The 20,942-nt window shown below is 41.5% G+C and overlaps 1 protein-coding gene across 3 annotated transcripts in view; it reads left to right on the top strand.

Moving 5' to 3' along the window:
• The first annotated feature begins 228 nt into the window (after positions 1-228).
• Positions 229-20,942, top strand: part of LHPP (phospholysine phosphohistidine inorganic pyrophosphate phosphatase) — a 164,946-nt gene continuing 144,232 nt past the window's right edge. For all 3 annotated transcript variants that reach the window (XM_073354120.1, XM_073354119.1, XM_073354121.2), the window contains exon 1: positions 229-433. In XM_073354120.1, the coding sequence (XP_073210221.1) occupies positions 306-433 (128 nt within the window). In that variant the 5' untranslated portion in view covers positions 229-305. The remainder of the gene's footprint in view (positions 434-20,942) is intronic.

Genomic DNA, 20,942 nt, shown 5'->3' with positions numbered 1-20,942 from the left:
ACAAGTCCTCCTTTTCTTTTTGTGAATACAGACTAACACGGCTGTTACTCTGAAACCTGAATGTATGCTGGGTGGCACACCCCGGTGCACCGCCCCGTCGCCCCCTCCCCAATGTACGTTGGGTGCCAATCCCGTTCCACCTTCCCCCCCCATGTATGCCCGCACTTCGTCTTCTTCTGCTCAAATTAACACCAATGAAAAACTACGTTTCCCAGCGGCCCTGGCGGAAGGAAGGGCTCTGGACTCGGCGGAGTTCAGCTGACCCCACGGCCCGGCCGCACGCCCCAGGCCGGGCTGTGCGCGCTATGGCAGAGCGGGCAAAGCAGCTTGCGGGCATTAGGGGAGTGGTGCTAGATATCAGTGGGGTCTTGTATGACGGTGGAGGAGACGGAGGCGGGGTTCCCATCCCGGGATCTAGAGAAGCGGTGGAAAAGTAAGTGCCCGCAGAGCTAGGGCGTTACACAGCCCCGGCGGCCGGCCCTCTCCTCCGCCCCACCCGGCGGTGCCCTGACCCGCCCCGCCTCCCGGGCACGCTGCGGAGGGGGCGCCGCCCCCTCCCTCCCTCCCTCCTTGCAGCTGGGTGGGGCCGCCCCCTTCTCGGCCGGCGCCAGGTTCAGCCAGGGGCCACGGCGTCCCGCCGGGCTCCTTCCTCGCGGTGCTTCCAGCCGCTCCCAGGAGAAGGGTCCAAACTACCGCGGGTTGGGAACCTGCGGTCCTAGCCCTGTGGGCAGGGGAAGGGACGCAGAGCTGCAGGCCTGGGAGAGAGCCCAGCGGGGCACGCCTGGGGGCCATACGCCGTGCCCCGTTGCCTGCCCCCTCTCCTGGGTGCCACACACTATGCCACACTTCAACCCCCCCCCCCCACACTGTACGCTGGGTGCCACACGCCCTTCCCCTTCCTCCCCCCACGTACGCTGGGTGCCACACCCTGTTCCAACTCCCCCTCACACCTCTGCCATATATTCTGGGTGCCATACACCATTCCACATTGCCTGATGTGTATCCTGGGTACCACACATCACTTTACATTGCCCTCTGGATGCCATACACCATTTCACATTTCATCCTGCCACCCCACCCCAAATGTACCCTGGTTGCCAATCACCACTCCACAGTTTCACCTCTCCGGCTCCCGGGCCATGTATCCTGAGTACCAAACAGCATTTCACTTCTCCCTCATCTCATGTATACTGGGTGCAACACACTATTCCACATTTCACCTATCCCTGCTGCCGTGTACACTGGGTGGCACACGCTATTTTACATTGTTTCCCACTACCTCCCCTGGTATGCTGGGTGTTGTACACCATTCCCACATGCTCTCCCTTCCATCTGCTGTGCATCGTCAGCCCTATGCAATGCTCCCTGTATGCTCTCCCCCTCCTGCCATTCACTCTTGCATTGCCTCCTCCCCTCCAAACCAGGCATCTAGGACGCCATATATCCATACATTCTGTCGTCCCCCACACCTGCTAATCACAATCAGATTGTGTGTTCACTCTGAATTTTTCCAAAGGGTCATCAACTGCAGTGGGGCTGGTGCTTCAAATGTTAGGACTTCAGCTAGTTGAGGACTGTGTTCTTCTGATTCAGAGCCATAACTTATAACCTATTCACTACCTTGTGCAGGCCTTTAAAGAATGAATTAGCACATACCTGCAATATCTTTTGAAAATCTTTGAATATCTTGTGAAATCTGTGCTAGATCTTCTAATTTTCTGTACTTATTTTCAAAATCTAGAGCTCTCATTAATGAGAGAACCTTTTTTTCTCATCAGTTCACACAGTGCACTGAACCACATTTTCCCAGCAACCACAAAGAATATCTGGGAGAATCTGTCTCCAAATAATTAACCTTCAGGGCATAAGACAACCTTTAAATATTGATCATTAGGAGGAAGCTTTCCCTGGAGGCAGGTTATTCCGTAACTGTTTTCTGTAGGGTTTCTTCTATCATCCCCTGAAGCAGACAGTACTGGTCACTGCTGGATTTGATGGATTATTGGTCTGATCCAGTAAGGCAATTCCTGTGTTCCTATAATGTCCCTTTGTGTAGTATTCTTCTATCCAAAACGTTTCACAAGTCTGCATGCATATATGCATACATATCCACTGAAATATAGAGGACGGCATCATGCTTGTACAACAATCAGGTGAAAGGAAACTTTCGCCAAGTTCAGTAGGTCAATCCCCATCTCTTATAAAAGATGATAAAAGCACATTCATGTAATTGGTGGAGCAGAGGAAGACAGAACCATAGTTTATAACAGTGGTTCTCAAACTTTTGTACTGGTGAACCTTTTCACATAGCAAGCCTCTGGGTGTGACCCCTCCTTATAAATTAAAAAACACATTTTTATATATTTAACACCATTATAAATTCTAGAGGCAAAGTGGGGTTTGGGGTGGAGGCTGATGGCTTGTGACCCTCCCCCCCCATGTAATAACCTTGCAACCCCCTGAGGGGCAGACCCCTGTTTGAGAACCTCTGGTTTATAAGGTCTTATGTGAAAGTCATTCTTGTGCCTCCACATCTTCAATACAATAAATTGAGTGGTGCTAAATCTCTCTCTGGTGGAATTACTGAGTGAATCCTGCCACATTTGGGACCTGTAATTTCAGGGATCCTGATCTTCCAGAAGTGATGCTTAGATCTCCAAGCCATCCCCACCCAGTAAAATTGGTCTTTGGCCTCTGTTGAGTTTTATTCTAAGACTCTGATCCAAAACTCTTTCAAGTGAAAGGGAGTCCTTCCATTGATTTCACTGGGGTTTGGACTGGGCTTTTTTTAGTTTTGTAAACCCTGACACTGTGGCTAGATGGTTTGTCTGCAGAGGAGCAGCCCTCCCCTGACTGTTAGGCCGTATTATCTATATACTGAAAGTGTGGGTATGTTTTTAAAGCAAAACTTTAGCATTCTTTTTCTAAAAGAAGCAATTCAAACAGCTTTTCAGGAGGTTCCAGTGTACCTATTGCAACTAGTGCATTGTGCGTTGGTTTTCAGAGGCTCTGAGCATTGGCAGTTTACAACAGTGGCTCTCAACCTTTCCAGATTACTGTACCCCTTTCAGGAGTCTGATCTGTCTTGTGTACCCCCAAGTTTTACCTCTCTTAAAAACTATTTGCTTACAAAATCAGACAAAAATACAAAAGTGTCACAGCACACTATTACTGAAAAATTGCTGACTTTCTCATTGTTCCCATATAATTATAAAATAAATCAATTGGAATATAAATATTGTTCTTACATTTCAGTGTATAGTATGCAGAGCAGTATAAACAAGTTGTATGAAATATTCGTTTGTACTAACTAGGCTAGTGCTTTTTATGTAGCTTGCTGTAAAACTAGGCAAATATCTAGGTGAGTTGATGTATCCCCTGGAAGATGTCTCCATACCCCCAGGGGTACATAGCCTGGTTTAGAACCACTGGCCTATTGAATTGAGCACTAGACTGGAACTCAGGAGACCTGAATTCTATTCCCAGTTCTGCTACTAGAGTACTAGGTGACCTTGGCCAAGTCACTTCATTTTCCGGTGCCCCAATTTCCTCATCAGTAAAATGGAGATAATTTGCTTACCTCCTTTGTGAAGGCTTTGAAATCTATGGATGTAAAGTGCTACCAAAGAGCTAGATATTATTTATAATTACTGTTCTGTCATCAGGATGTATAGTGTCCAGGCATATACCCTTTTGCTTGATTATGCTACATGTTCCATGGTATTTAAAGAGTTACATTTTTTATTTGGCTCAAGTTAGTGGAATTATATCCAAAAATAAAGTAGGATCAGGGTAAAAAAATAGACTTTCCAGACCTCAAGTTTGTAGTCTTAAAAATTGAGTAAGATAGGAAAACAAACATGAAACTTTTGGTTTACCTTGACATTTTAAAAAATATTTGTTCAACCATGAGAGAATCTATTGAGTTTGAAGCTCTGCTTTCCTTGGGCTCCTAGCAAAAAATAGTAACCCAACCCCAGAGAAATACAGGCAGGTTAGATTCAGTTTCAGCTGATATTTACTTTAGTCACTATGTATATTACATCTAAAAATTGGAGGACAATGTAGCTGTGAACTCTAGTATGTTCAATCATTAATCAGTTGAAAAAAATTGCCTGCACTGGTAGGGTACTATCCCAAGTTGATGAACATAGCAGTCAAATTAGTTTATATTTTGCCCCAAAAAATTCAACCTGAGGCAGACACCAAGCATGGGAAATTTCAGCCCAAATGGTGAATAAGCAATTGAAAACAGCGTGTTATAGTAGTATTCTTCTATCCAAAACATTTCACAAGTCTGCATGCATATATGCATACATATCCACTGAAATATAGAGGACGGCATCATGCTTGTACAGCAATCAGGTGAAAGGAAACTTTCGCCAAGTTCAGTAGGTCAATCCCCATCTCTTATAAAAGGTGCTAAAAGCACGTTCATGTAATTGGTGGAGCAGGGGAAGACAGAACCATAGTTTATAACATAGGCTATTTTTAATAATAGAATTCACGACCTCTGTTATAAAACATGCAAATCAATACAAAAATTGTCAAAGTTACTGTACCTTCCCTTAATACATACCTATTGTTTAATTAGTGTTTGGGTGTTAGGGCAGCTTAAGGCAAACCCAGCAGTGACATGCAAGGAGTTTCTTTTTAATTGAATTTAAGGCTTGTGTAAGATGCCAGGCTGGGAGCCCAAAGACTAAAGTTGTCCATTTATACATGGAACAGGTATGTCTGAGCAGCATCAGTGCTAGTTTCCTCACACTGCCCTGCCAGTGTGTCTCAACTGTGTCCTGAAGGGACCATCACTTGAGTGGTGAGGGGGTAGATCTATCTCCACTCCTAGGCAGTCATTGACCCTTGGTTGAGACAGCTGGCAACGGTGCAAATTATGGTGGTGGTTTTGTGTTATAGATATTGGGTCAATGGAGATCGCCAGGTCATCTTACATCAGGTCACTGGAGGGTCATCAACAAAGCAGTGGCAGGCACCATAACCCATGACGAGCCCCTGCAAGGAAATTTGCCGTTAAAGCTGTCACCCTACACAATTGATTCAGCACCAGGAGCTCTGGTTAGGATGCAGTTTGAACCCCTCTCCACCTGTGGGTTCATCTGCATTAGTAGTGGGATTCACACCTAAGGAAAGCAAGCCACTGTATTGAATGAGCACATCTCCTGGGTGCCTTGTCCCTGCATCCTCCTTTGCCAGCACCAATTGCTTCCTGGGCCATACACTTCAGAAGAGCAGTGGTTAGTATGAGCGGCTTTTGCTGCCCCCAAGTCAAACTTTCTTCCCTAGCTGGGGGAAGAGGGCATATTTTAGTTCTGTTGGTTGAAACGAATGAAGCCCTTCACCTTGAGGGGATCTGTCAACGTAAGTCACATGCATTACAACCACAGATACAGCAAAGTGAGTTCACGACAGGAGAAGATTTATTTTTCATCTGATGTGCTCATTTATGTTTGACCATGAGGACCTAATTCTTGTGCTGAATTATCAATTGGGATTGTAAAGGAGTGAAAATCACTGCTAAAGTGACTCCTAATGTTATTTTAGGGCTTGATCCATTGATTTCAATGGGCTTTGTATGTTTTTAAAAGTAGTATCAAAACCTGTTCCTCATCTTAGACCAGAAGGGTTCTAATCGAACCTTTCTGATATGCGTTCTATTTCTTTATGCTTGTGCAGAAAGTCAGACTTTCTCAGAGTGTCAGCCACTGCTGTGCTAATTGGTCTGATATTCCTACCATTAGACTCAAACAATTATTATTAATATTGTGTAAGTTTTGACAGTGTGCACAGTGACAGTGGCACTGGTATAAGACACAAAACTAAAGTAATTTTCTTCTCTGAGGCATATGCATTCCAGGGCCCCTGCAAGTACTTATGTACGTGCTTTGCTTCAAGCATGGGAATAGTGCTGTTGAGGACAAGTAACTGGGGGAAAATATTGAGTGCAATCAGAGAGGTTATTTTAAGCTCTGTATTTGGCACTGGTGCAACTGTTGCTGGAATACCATGGTGAGTTCTTGTGCCCCCAGTTAAAGAAGAATGTTAAATTGGAGATGGTTCAGAGAAGAGCCACAAGAATGATTAAAGGATTAGAAAACATGCTGTCAAGGTTCCTTCCCCACTCTGAACTCTAGGTACAGATGTGGGGAGCTGCATGAAAACCTCCTAAGCTTACTTTTACCCGCTTAGGTTAAAACTTCCCCAAGGTACAAACTATTTTACCTGTTGCCCTTGGACTTTCGCTGCCACCACCAAACGTCTAACTAGGTTTATTATTGGGAAAGAGTCATTTGGAAACATCTTTCCCCCCCCAAAATCCTCACCAAAACCTTGCACCCCCCTTCCTGGGGAAGGTTTGATAAAAATCCTCACCAATTTGCATAGGTGACCACAGACCCAAACCCTTGGATCTTAAGAACAATGAAAAAAGCATTCAGTTTCTTACAAAAATAATTTTAATAGAAGTAAAAAAAAAAATCACCTCTGTAAAATCAGGATGGTAAATACCTTACAGGGTAATTAGATTCAAAACATAGAGAATCCCTCTAGGCAAAACCTTAAGTTACAAAAAGACACACAGACAGGAATATCCATTCCATTCAGCACAGCTTATTACCTCAGCCATTTAAAGAAATCATAATCTAACGCATATCTAGCTAGATTACTTACTAAGTTCTAAGACTCCATTCCTGTTCTGTCCCCGGCAAAAGCATCACACAGACAGACCCAGACCCTTTGTTTCTCCCCCCTCCAGCTTTTAAAGTATCTTGTCTCCTCATTGGTCATTTTGGTCAGATGCCAGCGAGGTTATCCTAGCTTCTTACCCCTTTACAGGTGAAAGGGTTTTTCCTCTGGCCAGGAGGGATTTTAAAGGTGTTTACCTTTCCCTTTATATTTATGACACATGCCTTATAGTGATAGACTCAAAAAGATCAATCTGTGTAGCTTAACAAAGTGAAGGTTAATGAATGACAGTAAGTATCTGCCTGAGGAACAAATATTTAATAATGGACTCTTCAGTTTAGAAGAGAAAGGTACAACACAATCCAGGGGCTGGAAGTTGAATCCAGACAAATTGAGGCTGGAAATAAGGTGTAAATTTTTACCACTGAGAGTGATTAACCATTGGAAGAGCTTACCAAGGGTCATGGTGGATTTTCCATCACTGACCTTTTTAAAGTCAGATTAGATATTTCTCTAAAAGATATGTTCTAGGAAATATTTTGGAGACGTTCTATGGCCTGTGTTATACAGGAGGTCAGCTGGGATGGTAGCAATACTCCCTCTGCCCTTGGAATCTGTAAAGCATGGATATTGGCCACTGCTGGACTTGCTAGATAAGAACCTAGGCATTTCAGGACCTCTTATTGAGAAATTCTCTTCTGTAGTTTCCTGAATAAAGACTGGATTAATAAGGAGTTTTAAAAATCAGACTGGTTCTATTTTCCTTGTTGCTTGTAATATCTTTATATAAAGAGGAAGGATGGTTTTGTGGTTAGCGAAACTAGTGTGAGACTCAGGAGATCTGAGTTCAATTCCTTGCTCTGCCACAGACTTCCTGTGTGACCATGGCTAAATCATTTAATCCTCTGTGCCTCACTTTCCCCATCAGTGAAACAGGAACAATAGGCCTTCCTTTGTCTATTTAGACTGCAAGCTGTTTGGGACATGGACTGTCTCTTACTATGTGTTTGTACAGTGCCTAGCACTGGGGCCCTGACCTGGGCTGGTGCTTCTAGGTGCTACCACAATAAACATAAACAATAACAATCATATAATTACTGCAGGAAAACAGGTCATTTCTTATAAAACTGGGAAATATTTGAGAATATCTCCACCAAAATCCCCCCTATGTCATTGGAGATTTGGTTTTGTTTCTTTTAGGTTTTTCAACTTAATTTTTTATTAGGTTACATACTGTTATTAAACAGTTTTGTTGCTGCGTTTACTGAAACCTCCTGTATGTAAGCAACATAGACTGTAATTTAACTTACAGTAATGTCAGAAATATGTTGGCTGAAATAGCAGTAAAACTCTGGCCTTGGGCACAATGCAAGATGTTAAGAGTTTTCTCTTGATATGCTGGAAATCCCTAAGCCCTTGTTCCTCATTAGAGATCACTACATTTCAGCAGTTAATTTGGTCTGTATGCTTATTTGACCTGGGGGAGGCTGTGTAGAGTCTTCAAAGCGGGTTTTGAGATCCTAACTAACTATAGACCCCTGGATGCTGTCTTCAAATAGGCAAACTCCTTTGGGTTGGAGTTGAAGTGTAACAAAACTGGAAGACAATGTATGACATTCACCCGTGGTGTAAGGACGGCAGAAGGCCTCTGGCACAGCAGAGCTGCTGCTGCAACTGGGGCTGGGTGTGCAGAGGAATTTGTGCCCCCGTGTTTTGTATGTCAGCTTTGGCATCAGCTGGGGAAAGTGGTATGATGCATGGATCTGTGATTCCATGGATCCAGTGGCTATGACCTCTAGGGTAAGAAGTTCAAGGCTGAGGGGAGACCCCACACCCTGCTCATGAACTGCAGAGTGGCTTCTGTATAGTTCCAGATACAAAGCCTGTTTGTTCAGATATGTGTGTGGGGAACGGAGGGTGAATTTCACCCTGTATACGCTGGGTCATTCAGTCTCCTACCATGAGCATAATTTATAAAGCTTCTGGCTTTCTATCTAAACTGGTCGATGGGCTCCATAATGCCTTTAACACACAGCACAGCACTGCACTCACAATGGTCATAGGAGCTCCTCTCCATAGAGCTGTAGGGCTCATTGTGCCTCAAGCAGGCATGAGGCCTTTCTGAGCTCCAGATGTGTGGTTGCTGGCACTCAGGCTGCTTTGTTCTATGGTACAGTGCTTTGGGACATTGCTTTGCCCTCTTTGGAGAGCTAGTACAACTATGGTTGTTAACCTCACTCAGGAGGTATGCCCCTGGCTTCTGAGATTCTTGCACTTTTATTCCCGTTCCCACTTGTGCACAGAGTCCAATAAGCACCCACGGAAATGAAAGAATGAGCTCACCAGAATGTGCAGCTGCTGAACGCCTCCTCCCCGCCCCAATGAGCATTGCAATTTCTCACTGGCGTTCAGAGTAATACTTAGCACATATGCATCTGCACAGCACCTATGAATCCTCACAATTGTGACATCATTATTATATTGATCTTGATCTTTGTGCCTGTCTTGCTAGATCTTCATTGTTGATTCTGTATAGCTCCTTGGCAGTTTTATACTAAGGAGCAGCACAGAAGTGACAGCCATAGTCATGGAAATCTGGTGCAGCAGGAATACGTGCCAAAAAGTGCCAAAGAAAAACATTATTCATGGCATTCAATATAATTGCTTAAGAATGATCACTTTGCTCAGTGAAGTCCAGGAGCCTTATTTATCTCCTTATTAGACAAGAAATTATTCTAGCTCACATAATTTAAAACCTTTATTGACTCATTATCTCATTACCAACTGATCATTAATATTGTGTTTGGATGATAGCATAGGTCAGTATGTAGTTGTATGCAAATGTGTTGACACTAAAAGCTGCTATTTTTTAAGAAATTGCTTTTTAATCAAGATTTCTAAAAAGTCATACATTCAGATGCAAATAAATAGAAACCCTGTAAATAATTCAGATTCATACAATAATTGTTTGGTGTGATGCATGCCTAAATAAATCTCTTAGTAAATATGCATTTTATTCTCTATATGATTCGTAAATATATTTTTGACACATAGATACTGCTGAAAGGATGTCTCTGCTCTCATATAATGCAAGTGCTGACCTTCTCTTCAAATGCCTTGCTGTACCATCTTCCGCACACAGTCACAGCACTGAAATCTCATGTAACAGTATACAGTACACAAGGACAAAACACAAAAGCAACATTTTCCTTTGCAGTAGATCTGAGATAGAGGAAGCGATTTTTCCTTCCACTAAAGCTATATTCCTAGTTAGGAATATTACAGCAAGGGTATCCATTCCTTCTTAGTATTTTTTAACTCTAATGCATCTCTTTTACAGTTTGTGGTATTGGAATATTTTAGGATTTCTCTGGAAGGAAATTGCCAAATCAGAGTCTGAAAATAAAACCCAAAGTAAATGCTTATTCTGCAGGATAGGCTAAGTTCTGCTCTTGGTTATGCTGGTGTAGATCTGAAGTAACTCCAACAACTTTGCTGGATTACTCCACATTTACACTGGTGTAACCATGAGCATTGATACCCCCTTTTGCCCAAAATACTTCAACTGACAAAAACAACAAAAAACCAACTCACAAACAGCAACCCTGAAACCAATCAACATTACAAAAAATAAATTAAATTAATAAAAACCTAAAAAATTAAAAACAAAAATTCAACCCCAAACAGATGTTTTACCCTGAAAAAGAAGAAAGTGCCAGAAACTCCATGAAGACCATTACTACTGGTTTTTCGTGAAAGGCACTCAGATACAACAGTGATAGGTGGCAGTATAAAATCCTGAGACAGGTAGAATAGGGGAATTTGGCCTGTTATCTGTGTTGCAGAAAAGCTTATTTAGAGACTTTAAAATCAAGTTGAATTGTGATTGTTTATTTTGTTAGGTTTCAGAGGAACAGCCGTGTTAGTCTGTATTCGCAAAAAGAAAAGGAGTACTTGTGGCACCTTAGAGACTAACCAATTTATTTGAGCATGAGCTTTACAATTTATTTGTTAGTCATTCATGCGACGCGGCATACATTTGTTGTGGGGAAAAAATTCCTTATAGTAGGCCTGACTACAACATAGGAAATGTCTCCTCTATATGTAATAGAAATAACTTGCGTAGACCAGAATATCACATTTGTAATGAATCCGAAAATACATCAGTGATTTAAATGACTCCTTCAGAACTAACCTTAACAGCTCCTTTATTCTGTGCTATTATGGTCCTGATAGATTGACACTGCATGAAAATGAGGTTCACTTTGCATGTTACAAACAGTAAGGAGTTGGTCTGTTCCAAGACAGAAGGTGGTTAAACATCCATAAAACATGCCCATCATGAGATCTGTTGTTTGCATTTACAGCTGTATGCTCATAGCATGCCTATTAGCATATACATATGAAAAGCACACAGAGGTTAGACATTTACAACATCCGGTTGTTTGGTCAGTATAGTGCATCTGTTAGCACAACTTTTAACAGGGCTCTTTAAAAAAGCAATGGAAATCTTAGGCATAGGGAGGCTGTGGAGCAGCTGGACAGCCATGTTAAAATAAAATGCCTGCGGAGTCTTACAAGGCTAAGATTGTGAGAGAAACAAGCAGAATTGTAATCATAAAACAATTCAGCATGTGGGGGTGGGGGGAATAGTGAGTTAGTACATGGAGATCAGTTGCAAGTTTACAAAGAGCCATCTGAAGGCGCGTGTAGAACAAGAGAGAAATTCACGGTTTTAGTCTTAAATCTCTTCGCACAATCTGCTACAGACATTAAGAGTTTCGAGAGCATGCTACATCTGAAATGCTTCCAATGGTCGGGGTTGGGTTTGTTGAGAAAGAGTCTTTCAATCAAAGATGTCTAAGCATGTTACAAATATTAATCAATTAATTATTACTTAGCTCTGCATTTTCACTTTTTGTCAGTAGAGCTCAAAGCTCTCTACAAAGGAAGGTATGCATCAGTGCCTAAAAAGTGAGGTGCAGAGAGATGAAATTACACGCTCATGGTCACGCAATACGTCAGTGACAGACCCAGGAATAGAATATGGAGAACAGAGCCTCAGCTGGTGTAAATTTTTCATAGCTCCATTGAAATCAGTAGAGCTATGAATATTTGCCCCAGCTGAGGATCTGCCCCCAGGTCTCTTAGTTCTCTGAGTCCATTGCCCTATCTACTGGACCATACTTTCATTAAGTTAATCAGTACTGTGTTTGATTATTATTTTGAAGACCCTCCTTTCCTGAAATGGCATATACCCCAAGCCTGTGGATGTTTGTGTCAGCTGAAAGGAGAAAACACTCCTGTCTCTCCATTGGAATTTAAATGCGATTGACATTTAGCATCATGAGTTATTTATTATCCAGTGGCATAATTGGCTAGTGTGCAAACATCCACCAGTGGGTAGATAATGAGGAAAAAAGATTACCACAATACTCGTCACTTATTTATGTACAATATCACTTTATATTTCATAGCATTGAGCAAATATATTTCAACTAATTAATCCATACAACAGTCCACTGATAAGTACTATTATTTCCCAGTTTGCAGATGGGAACCTGAATCATGGCTCAGTTTAAAACTAAAAGATTTTTTTTTTCTAACTTCCCACCTGAAAGCTGAGAATGAAACTTCTCACATATCACCACCAATATTACAATTTCTGGAGGCCTAATTAGGCCCTGAATTATCCTTGTGCATTGTCTCCAGTGGGGCTGCCAGAGTGTAACTGATTGGGAATCAGTAAACAATTCTGTTGGTGAAACATAAGAAGGAATAGTCTTGATCACTCTTTCTTATGTGTGTTGGCTCTGCAGGGTTTATAGGCGTAAAAAGCAGTAAAAATTAATTTTTCAGGACAGAAGTCAGCAGATGGGGCTCTGCACACATACAGGGAGAGGATCTGTTTAGTTTGATTGGTACCATTTTTTGTCAGTCACTTTTCAAAGTAGACCCACAGCTTAAGCTGTATGGAGAATTATACAGCTCGCAAATATGACAAAAATAAAGCTGATAAATACTGACTGAGTTATTTCTAGTGATAGAGAGAATAAGCCAGATTCATCCCTTGTGTAACTCCATTGAAGTAAAGATAAACCAGGCTGAAATTTGCTTTTTTTTTCTTCATCACAAATATCTACTGAACATTTGAAACTAACATAAAGGGACATTGGGGAGAGAAATAAGGACACAACTGTAAATTCAGATAAAATTCACTGGTTTAGGAGAGCATTCAGGAGAAGGGGCAGAGTGGAAAAATCATAAATATTCTGTTTAAACTATAGAGACTGTCCCGCTCAAATAGGGAAGGTTGGCATGCATCAAAAAGGATGTAGGTTCTTGTGTTAGGCATGAAGTGGCTGATTCAAAGCCCATCAGAGTCAGTGAGTGGAGTTTTTCCATTGATTTCAATGATACTTGGATCAGGCCCTTAGTTTAGAGATGAACCTGACCTTGTTTAAATTAGATTTGATAAAGGAAAGGATTTCAGAGAGAGTCTTACATAAATGCTACAGCAATCTACAGTTACTAGTACAATACACTCCATCTTACACTAATGAGAGCACAGTGTTTGGGGCTATTACTACAGAGTACTGTGGTACATTTAAAGTAGGTGTGAAAGGAAAACAGGTGGGAGAATGGAATTTTTATTTGTGACACAGGCCAAATGAATCTCTGGGATAACAGTACTGCAGTCAAAATAGTTATCCCAAGGATGAGCCCAGCCCTATATCTTTGATGTTAGTAATAAAATAGGTGATTACATCATTGCTCTTTCAATGGATCACAGATGGCTGAATGATCCACCTTACCTGCCTATTTGAGAGCATAATAAAGAATTCACTGAATAAAAAGAGGCAAAGTCTTCCTTTCCCTTTCCTTTCCTTTCCTTTCCAGAAATACAGTTAACTGTTTACCAACAGATGTCCTTTGTATGCAAAGTATAATAATGATTTGACAGTGGAAAAGATATTAGGTTTCATTGGCTCTTATATATGAATAATGAGTTGCTTCAAAGACAAATTGTTAACTATCTGTCAGTATGGAACAAAGGCCAGTGTAATATGGTTATCTGATTATATTACCCATAAAAATGTTGTGATTAAATTAACACTGTACAGTAGTTACTGCAAATAAATGTATAACCAGAGCTGTTTGTACTAATTAATAATGGTTGAAACCTAAACGTTCGGATGTTTCTTTGGGATAAGAACCCCAGAATTGAGAAGCTTACTAACAGAGGCCTGGTGTATGCCTAAAATTTAGGCTGACCTAGCTACGTTGCTCAGGGAGATGTAGTTAAGTTGAACTAAGTCCTGGAGTTGACACAACATGGTCAGTGGAAGAATACTTCCATCAACCTACCTGCCACCTCTTGAAGGGGTGGGTTTATTACAGTGACAGAAAAGCTCCTTCCGCCACGGTAGCAAGTATCTACTCTACAGGTGCTACAAGGCACAGCTTCAATGCTGCAGCTGTGCTGCTGGAGCACTTGTGTAGGTTCTCATGACAAATTAGTTGGTGGCCTCAGAGTACGGCCACCAACTCTGGCTAGTGGCTGCTCTCACTTTTATCTAAAATACTTAATTAGCTTTAGGGAAAACCAAATAAATATGCACACATACACGTCCATTTATTTATTGCTAGCTAGTAAGTCTGTTGTGAAAAGTGATATTAACAAACATACAAGTATCACTTTTCACGGCAGACTTACTCAGCCCTGGCAAACCTGGGGCCGGGGGAGGCAGTGTGGGGCTGGAGCCTGATGCCCCACAGCCAGGGGACAGGGCTCAGGGATGGAGCCTGACGCTGCATGGCCAAAGCCTGGGGTCTGCCACAGTACAGCTGGAGCCCAGTGCTGGAGACCAAAGCCCTTTGGCTAGAGCCTGCCACCGCACCACCTAAGGGCTGAAGCCCAAAGCCTGAGCCCCACCAACCCTGGGAGGTGTGGAACTCACTGGCTGCATGCTCCTCCAGTGTTGTGCCCCTAGTGTCTCCAGAGGGAGGCAGGGCCTAACCCCTGCTGGTGGTCCCAGCAACCAACACCAAGGTGATGCATCCAAGAGCAACAGGAAGGAATAGGGGCTGCTGCTTTGCCCCCCTGCTCCCAGTCATAGCCCAGGAGTCTGTGGTCACAAGAAAAGCCCCTGGTGGCTGCATTTGAGAAACACTGTGTTTCTTGTTACAGCGAGCTAGACTTTCCAATGAGATTTTGGTCCTTCCTGCTTCCAATCAGTTCATCAGTGCCTTGAGAACACCCTTTTAGAGTTTTTTGACACTTTCAATCCTAAATGACACATGGAAGTGCAGAGATATGTAGAAATGAAGGGATACTGTGGTCTTTAGAACCTTAACCTCAATAGCTAACAAAAGCCAAAGCAAAAAGTTCTAGTATTTAATTTTTAATTTTTCTCCTGTATGTTTCCCATATTCTTTGATACAGAATAATAATGAAACAGAGAACATATAAATATGCTTACAAGCAAAGACACCCATGTGTTTGAATAATACACTACATATTGCTGAGTCATAATCTAAAGATCAGCAACCCCTCAGAAGGCTGACTGAGGAACCCTAAATGATTTCCTTGCAATCAGTTAATATGTGGTAAACCCTGGGGCTACTAGTTTTATGCTTTGCATTAACATGATAGAAGAATCTGGTGTAACTAGACAAATTGTTCGAATTGACATAATGGCCAAACAGATTTCTTACATTTTTTTAATTATTTTTTTTGCTTCACATATCATTTCTATAGGAGTTCATTAAGAGAATACATGTAAAATGAATAATTAATAATAGTCTTTTCTATGGCAAAATAATCAGGCAGTTCACCTTTAGTTATCTAGTAAATTGATGTGCTACAAAATTGTTTCACTTACATAGGTGGAATAGGATTTACAAGACCAGACCAGACCATTTGTTCAGCAAATCTCGTATTCTGCCTGTGACTGGAGCCAATGTATCAGAGAAAAGCAACCCTTTTCTCCACTCACCCCCAGCAAACTCCAGAGTTAACCTAGCAAATTGTACAATGCTGAACAAGGAGGGGGAATGTTCCTTTCTGACCTCTGTGATAATCATGTTATCCTGAAGCATTAGATTAGCTTTCATTTATGCATTACTGCAAATGCTGGGCCTGATCTTTCAGTCCTTCTCAGGCAACTGTCCCATTGGTATCAATAGTCATTTTGTCTGAGAAAGCTTTGTAGGATTTGGGCCCATTATTTTTTAATGGAAAGTTATACAACCTTTTAAAAATCTAGATGAGGAATTGCTTGTATTCTGGGTATGTTTGTATCTACTTACATACCATTTGCTATCATGTATTACATCTTCTTTGGACGTTTACTGAGTCCACATACTGTCTAACAATTTCAGTGACAAGCATGCTTTTATTTACCAGTACAAAGGGTCTCTCTGTTTTTACAGTAACACCAGACAAAATCATTACTTCAACATCTAGAGGAAGGCTAGATGTAAAATGAGCTGTCAGTTACTTTGCATCAATTTTTGCCAAGTTTTAAAGTATTGTACTCTTGTGATTACATACACACACCTATCCTCCCCACCTTTTGCTTGGTGGTAGGTACTCTTTTTCACAGTGGGCTAGGAATGTTGCCCACTGTGATTTAAGGCAGCTGCAATGAGCTGATAGAGGCCCTGATCCAGTGGTCCCACTGAAATCGATCAGACTACTCACATGAAGAAAAGGAGTACTTGTGGCACCTTAGAGACTAACCAATTTATTTGAGCATAAGCTTTCATGAGCTACAGCATCGGTGCATCCAAAGCAGTGAGCTGTAGCTCACAAAAGCTTATGCTCAAATAAATTGGTTAGTCTCTAAGGTGCCACAAGTACTCCTTTTCTTTTTGCGAATACAGACTAACACGACTGTTACTCTGAAACCTACTCACATGCTTGAACTTAAGCATATACTGAAGTGCTTTGCTGAATCATGGCCTTAATTACATAGCAAATCCTCTCACCATCAAACTGCAACTTGGAAAAGGCAAAGTCTTCCTCAAGGGTGTGACTAGGCCCTCAGTCTTTGGCAATTTGATCCTAAGGGCCTGATGCAAAGCTCATTGAAGTCAGTGAGAGTCTTTCCATTGATTTCAGTGGGTTTTGGATCAAGCCCTAAATACGCTACTGTTACTTGGCCACATGTTCGTTCTTTCTTTCTGGTTAGTGACTCTTTTCCAGGGCACCAGTATCTCATTATGCCCTAGCCAGATGACCACCTTCTGTCCACACAATATGCTCAAACCACCTCAGTCTTGCTGACCAAATCTTTTCTGTCTCTGCTGCTATTTTTGCCTCTTCTTTGATCACCTTGTGCTTTCATTCACCCATGTCCTGTCACTGCTCTCAGGTACAGCAGCATTCATTAAAAATCACATTCCCTGGTGGCCCAGGTTTCTGCTCCATATAGCAAGGCTGATCTTACACATTCTTGTGCATCACACTCTTGGCCCACTCATCCTTGTGCACAGAAGTCTGAATCTAGTCTCCCCACTCACTATCTCACTTGCCCAATTTCCTATCCTGCCACCTTTGGCTTCCTTTACTCTTTTGAAGATGATAATCTAGAGGAAATCTGAGGAAGGATCATAAAGAGGATAAAAGAATAGGAGGGAATTGCCTCTGAACAGGAATGAAAGGAGATTAGTAGGTACAGCTTAGAGGAAGGACATAAAAAAAGGAGGAAAATATTATTTAAGGTAGCTAAGGGTGAACTAGGGTTGCCAGCTTTGGTTGGATGAATTCCTGGAGATTTCATCACATGACATCTTTAATTAATCTTTAATTCCTGGAGACTTCAGGACAATCCGGAGGGTTGGCAACCCTAGGGTGAACTAATAGGAGTAATATTATAAAACTAGGGGATTGTTGAAATGCCATTAAGAGAAGCCGTTCAAAGGATAGATAAAATGGTCGTAAGTATAGGCCAAATTTTCAGAACATAGGTCCCAAAATCCATATTTAGGTATTTAAATAAAAGTCTAAAATTTAGATATACATAGGAATTGCCAGACAGGATCAGATCCAAGGTCCAGCTAGTCCAACATTTTGTCTGACAGAATACCAGTACCAGATGTTTCAGAGACTGACATAAGAACTCTGCAGTAGGCAGATGTGAGATATTTCTGCACCCTTATAGATCTCTTCCTGCTCTCTGATAGTTAGAGATTGCTATAAACTCTGAAACATGAGGTTTAATATCCCTTCCAAAATTTTTGTTGTCATTAATTAATTCTGGCAACACTGGATATTCTTGGTATCCATGTAAATATCCAATCAGTGTTGTCAGGTTCTTGTCATAGAAAGTCATTGAGGCCAATGGTTCCATAGTTAATCATGTGTTCTGAGAAAAAGTATTTCCTTTTATTGATTTTGAATTTCCCACCTTTTAATATCATTGACTGTCCCCTTGTTCTTTTGTTAAAGAGCCAGGGAGCAAATGGGTTCCCCATCCACCTTCTCTGCACCATTCATTTTTTATACTTTTTTTTTTATCATATCTCCTTTCTAAGGTAAACAGTCCCTGTCTTTTCCATCTCTTCACAAGAGCATTCTTCCATGCCCTTGATCACTGACTTTAATTGGAGCTGGAAATGTCCAGCATCTCTGAAAATGAGGCTGCTTTTAGTTAGATGCTTAAAAATGAATTTAAATGGGCAGATTTCAAAGCCCAAATGGCAGTTGGGCACCTAACTCCTGTTGGAAGTTAATGGGATTTAAGCAGCTAACTGTCATTTGAGCCTTTGAAAATCTCCCCCGAAGTGCCTGACTTTAGGCACCCAGCACTGAAAATGTGGACCTCCATGTATACAATACAATCACACACTCTTAGTGGGGATGGACTAACAGGCACAAGCCCTAAGCCACCTTACCATGTTTCATTCTGCAAGTAGATAGTGTCCAGTTACAGTGGTGGAGAAGTGTAGAATGAATTGCTTCCTTTTAACTCTGAACAAGAAACTTTATTAGAATGATAAAACAGCAATGTCCCTAAATCTCTACTCTCTTTCTCTCTCCTTCACTGTGGAGCTTCTGCTTACCCTTGCACAGTCTGGTTCCGCCTGGCTTTCTGCTACGTATTTAAATAAATAGTATTCAGATAGTGACAGGAAAGGCATCTACCTTATTTGTAACCATCACTTCTGACTTTTTTAGGCTCATCTTCACTTAGTGACAGTTTGTATAATTCTTCCGTTTGCCTAGCTCTCTTTTGATTGATTATTAATTGATTATTCTGCCTGTCCATAGCAGAACTTCACTAAAGTTGCACTTTGGCAAACCGCACTCCCATGCTGGAGATGGCTTTTTAACTTTGCAATATATTCAGGGACCGTCGAATGAGATTCTACAGCTGTGCCAAGTGTAGTGCCAGAATGGGTGATGTTATGCTGCTCACATACGAGTAGGGGAGCACTACGTCACCTAGGATTCAGGATGTCCTAACTGGCTGGGGGTTCTGATGTGTCTGGTGTCAGCAGCACTCACTAGGCCTCAATCCACACCTGGCTTTCCTCACCATTCGTGCTGTTTAGTGAGGTTCTTATGTGTATTTGTTTGCTGTAATACCCTTATTATTATCATTGCTTTTTCACATACTGGCTAAAACAACAAAATGCAGTGGGATTTCCGGTCACTTGAGTAGACTAAAGCAGTTCTACCCTGTTAGTTCTGTTGTTTTAAAACTCTTTTTTAACTTTTCTTAAAACCATTAAACTAAAACAACGAGGAGTCCGGTGGCACCTTAAAGACTAACAGATTTATTTGGGCGTAAACTTTTGTGGGTAAAAAACCCACTTCTTCAGATGCAACTGAAGTAGGTTTTTTACCCACGAAAGCTTATGCCCAAATAAATCTGTTAGTCTTTAAGGTGCCACCGGACTTCTCATTGTTTTTGTGGATAGAATCCTTTGTAGATAGAATCAGAGGGGTAGTCCTACCTTTGACTATTATTGATATTCATTTTACTGGTTTATAGGACCTTTCTATTTTGCTTTGCCTTGACACCTGAGATGTATATCTTGAAGGCTATTCCCTGTGTACATGTTAAAATTTTCCTTCTCATCTTGTAGCAAAATAAGCTTCCAATGAACTCAACAGAGTTATGGCAGGAATTAATTTGCCCCTAAATGTCTAAATTCCGCCCTTATCCTTACTGTTTTGAGAGTGCTCTCTGTCGGTAGGTATGTAAATAGCTAGCTAACACATATGATACCAGCAGATGGCACTCAAGAATTTGTAATGTAGTTCCTGGGTTTTGTGGAACCAATATACTTGTTTTATTCTCTGCAAATGGCTTATTTCTGGACCTCTTAGCACTTAAAGCTGCCATTCTTCTAATCATTCATATACTTGCAGTCTTCTGTAAGCCTAGAAGCAGGAAAGTCATTGCCTTTTTGCAATCACTTCATCACACATGATGCTGAGTCTCTATACTGTGTTGCTTTATATATGATGACATCATATGATATAACATTAGTGCTATGAAAGTGGTGCAAAATGCTAAAAACAGCCTGGCAGCTGGTTTAAGTGTTTTCCAAAGTTTTCAGCCATTCTTAAAGAGGGAATTGTACTTGATTGGACAGGAGATCTGAGCCCCTCCAGAGGACAATAACCCAGATGTTACCTACCCAGAAGGGTAGAGCTGATGCAGCATATTCATGATGATAAAGTGCAGTGTGTGTTGAATAAATTTATTTCATTGCTTGGTCACAGGTAGTTGTCTAATATTCATTTTTCCTCTTGTCTCTGAGACAGTCATTAGATCACTGACCCATGACTGCCACTTTTTATGTCAATCACACACTGACCATACAAAGGTTAAACACTCCAAAACACATAGGTGTGTTGCAAGATTTTTTTTTTTAATATATATAATGAGTGGCCAGTTCTGCAAATCTTGTGCAACCAGTATCTATCCAAGTCCTGTTGAACTTGTGCTCAGGAAAACACCCCACACGAGATTGTTGCCTTATCTGTGACTGAATTTTCTGGTTGGGTTCTCCTGTCATCCAATTCATCAACATCGGCTGCCGCCAAATGAGGCAAATGTGGTTTTCAGGTGCTGTGTTTGAAATAGCTTGAGTTGTGACAGAGACCAGTGGAGGAGGGGATGTCCCAAGTTTTGCCTTATGACTTGTCTATAACTTGTGGACATGTATCTTTTTCTTTATCCTGCCTTTTGCAGAAGAGTATGAACTTAGAACAAAATGAC

Source organism: Lepidochelys kempii, chromosome 7 (genome assembly GCF_965140285.1).
Source record: "Lepidochelys kempii isolate rLepKem1 chromosome 7, rLepKem1.hap1, whole genome shotgun sequence".
NCBI classification, from domain to species: Eukaryota; Metazoa; Chordata; order Testudines; family Cheloniidae; genus Lepidochelys; species Lepidochelys kempii.
This window is presented reverse-complemented; position numbering and strand designations above follow the sequence as displayed.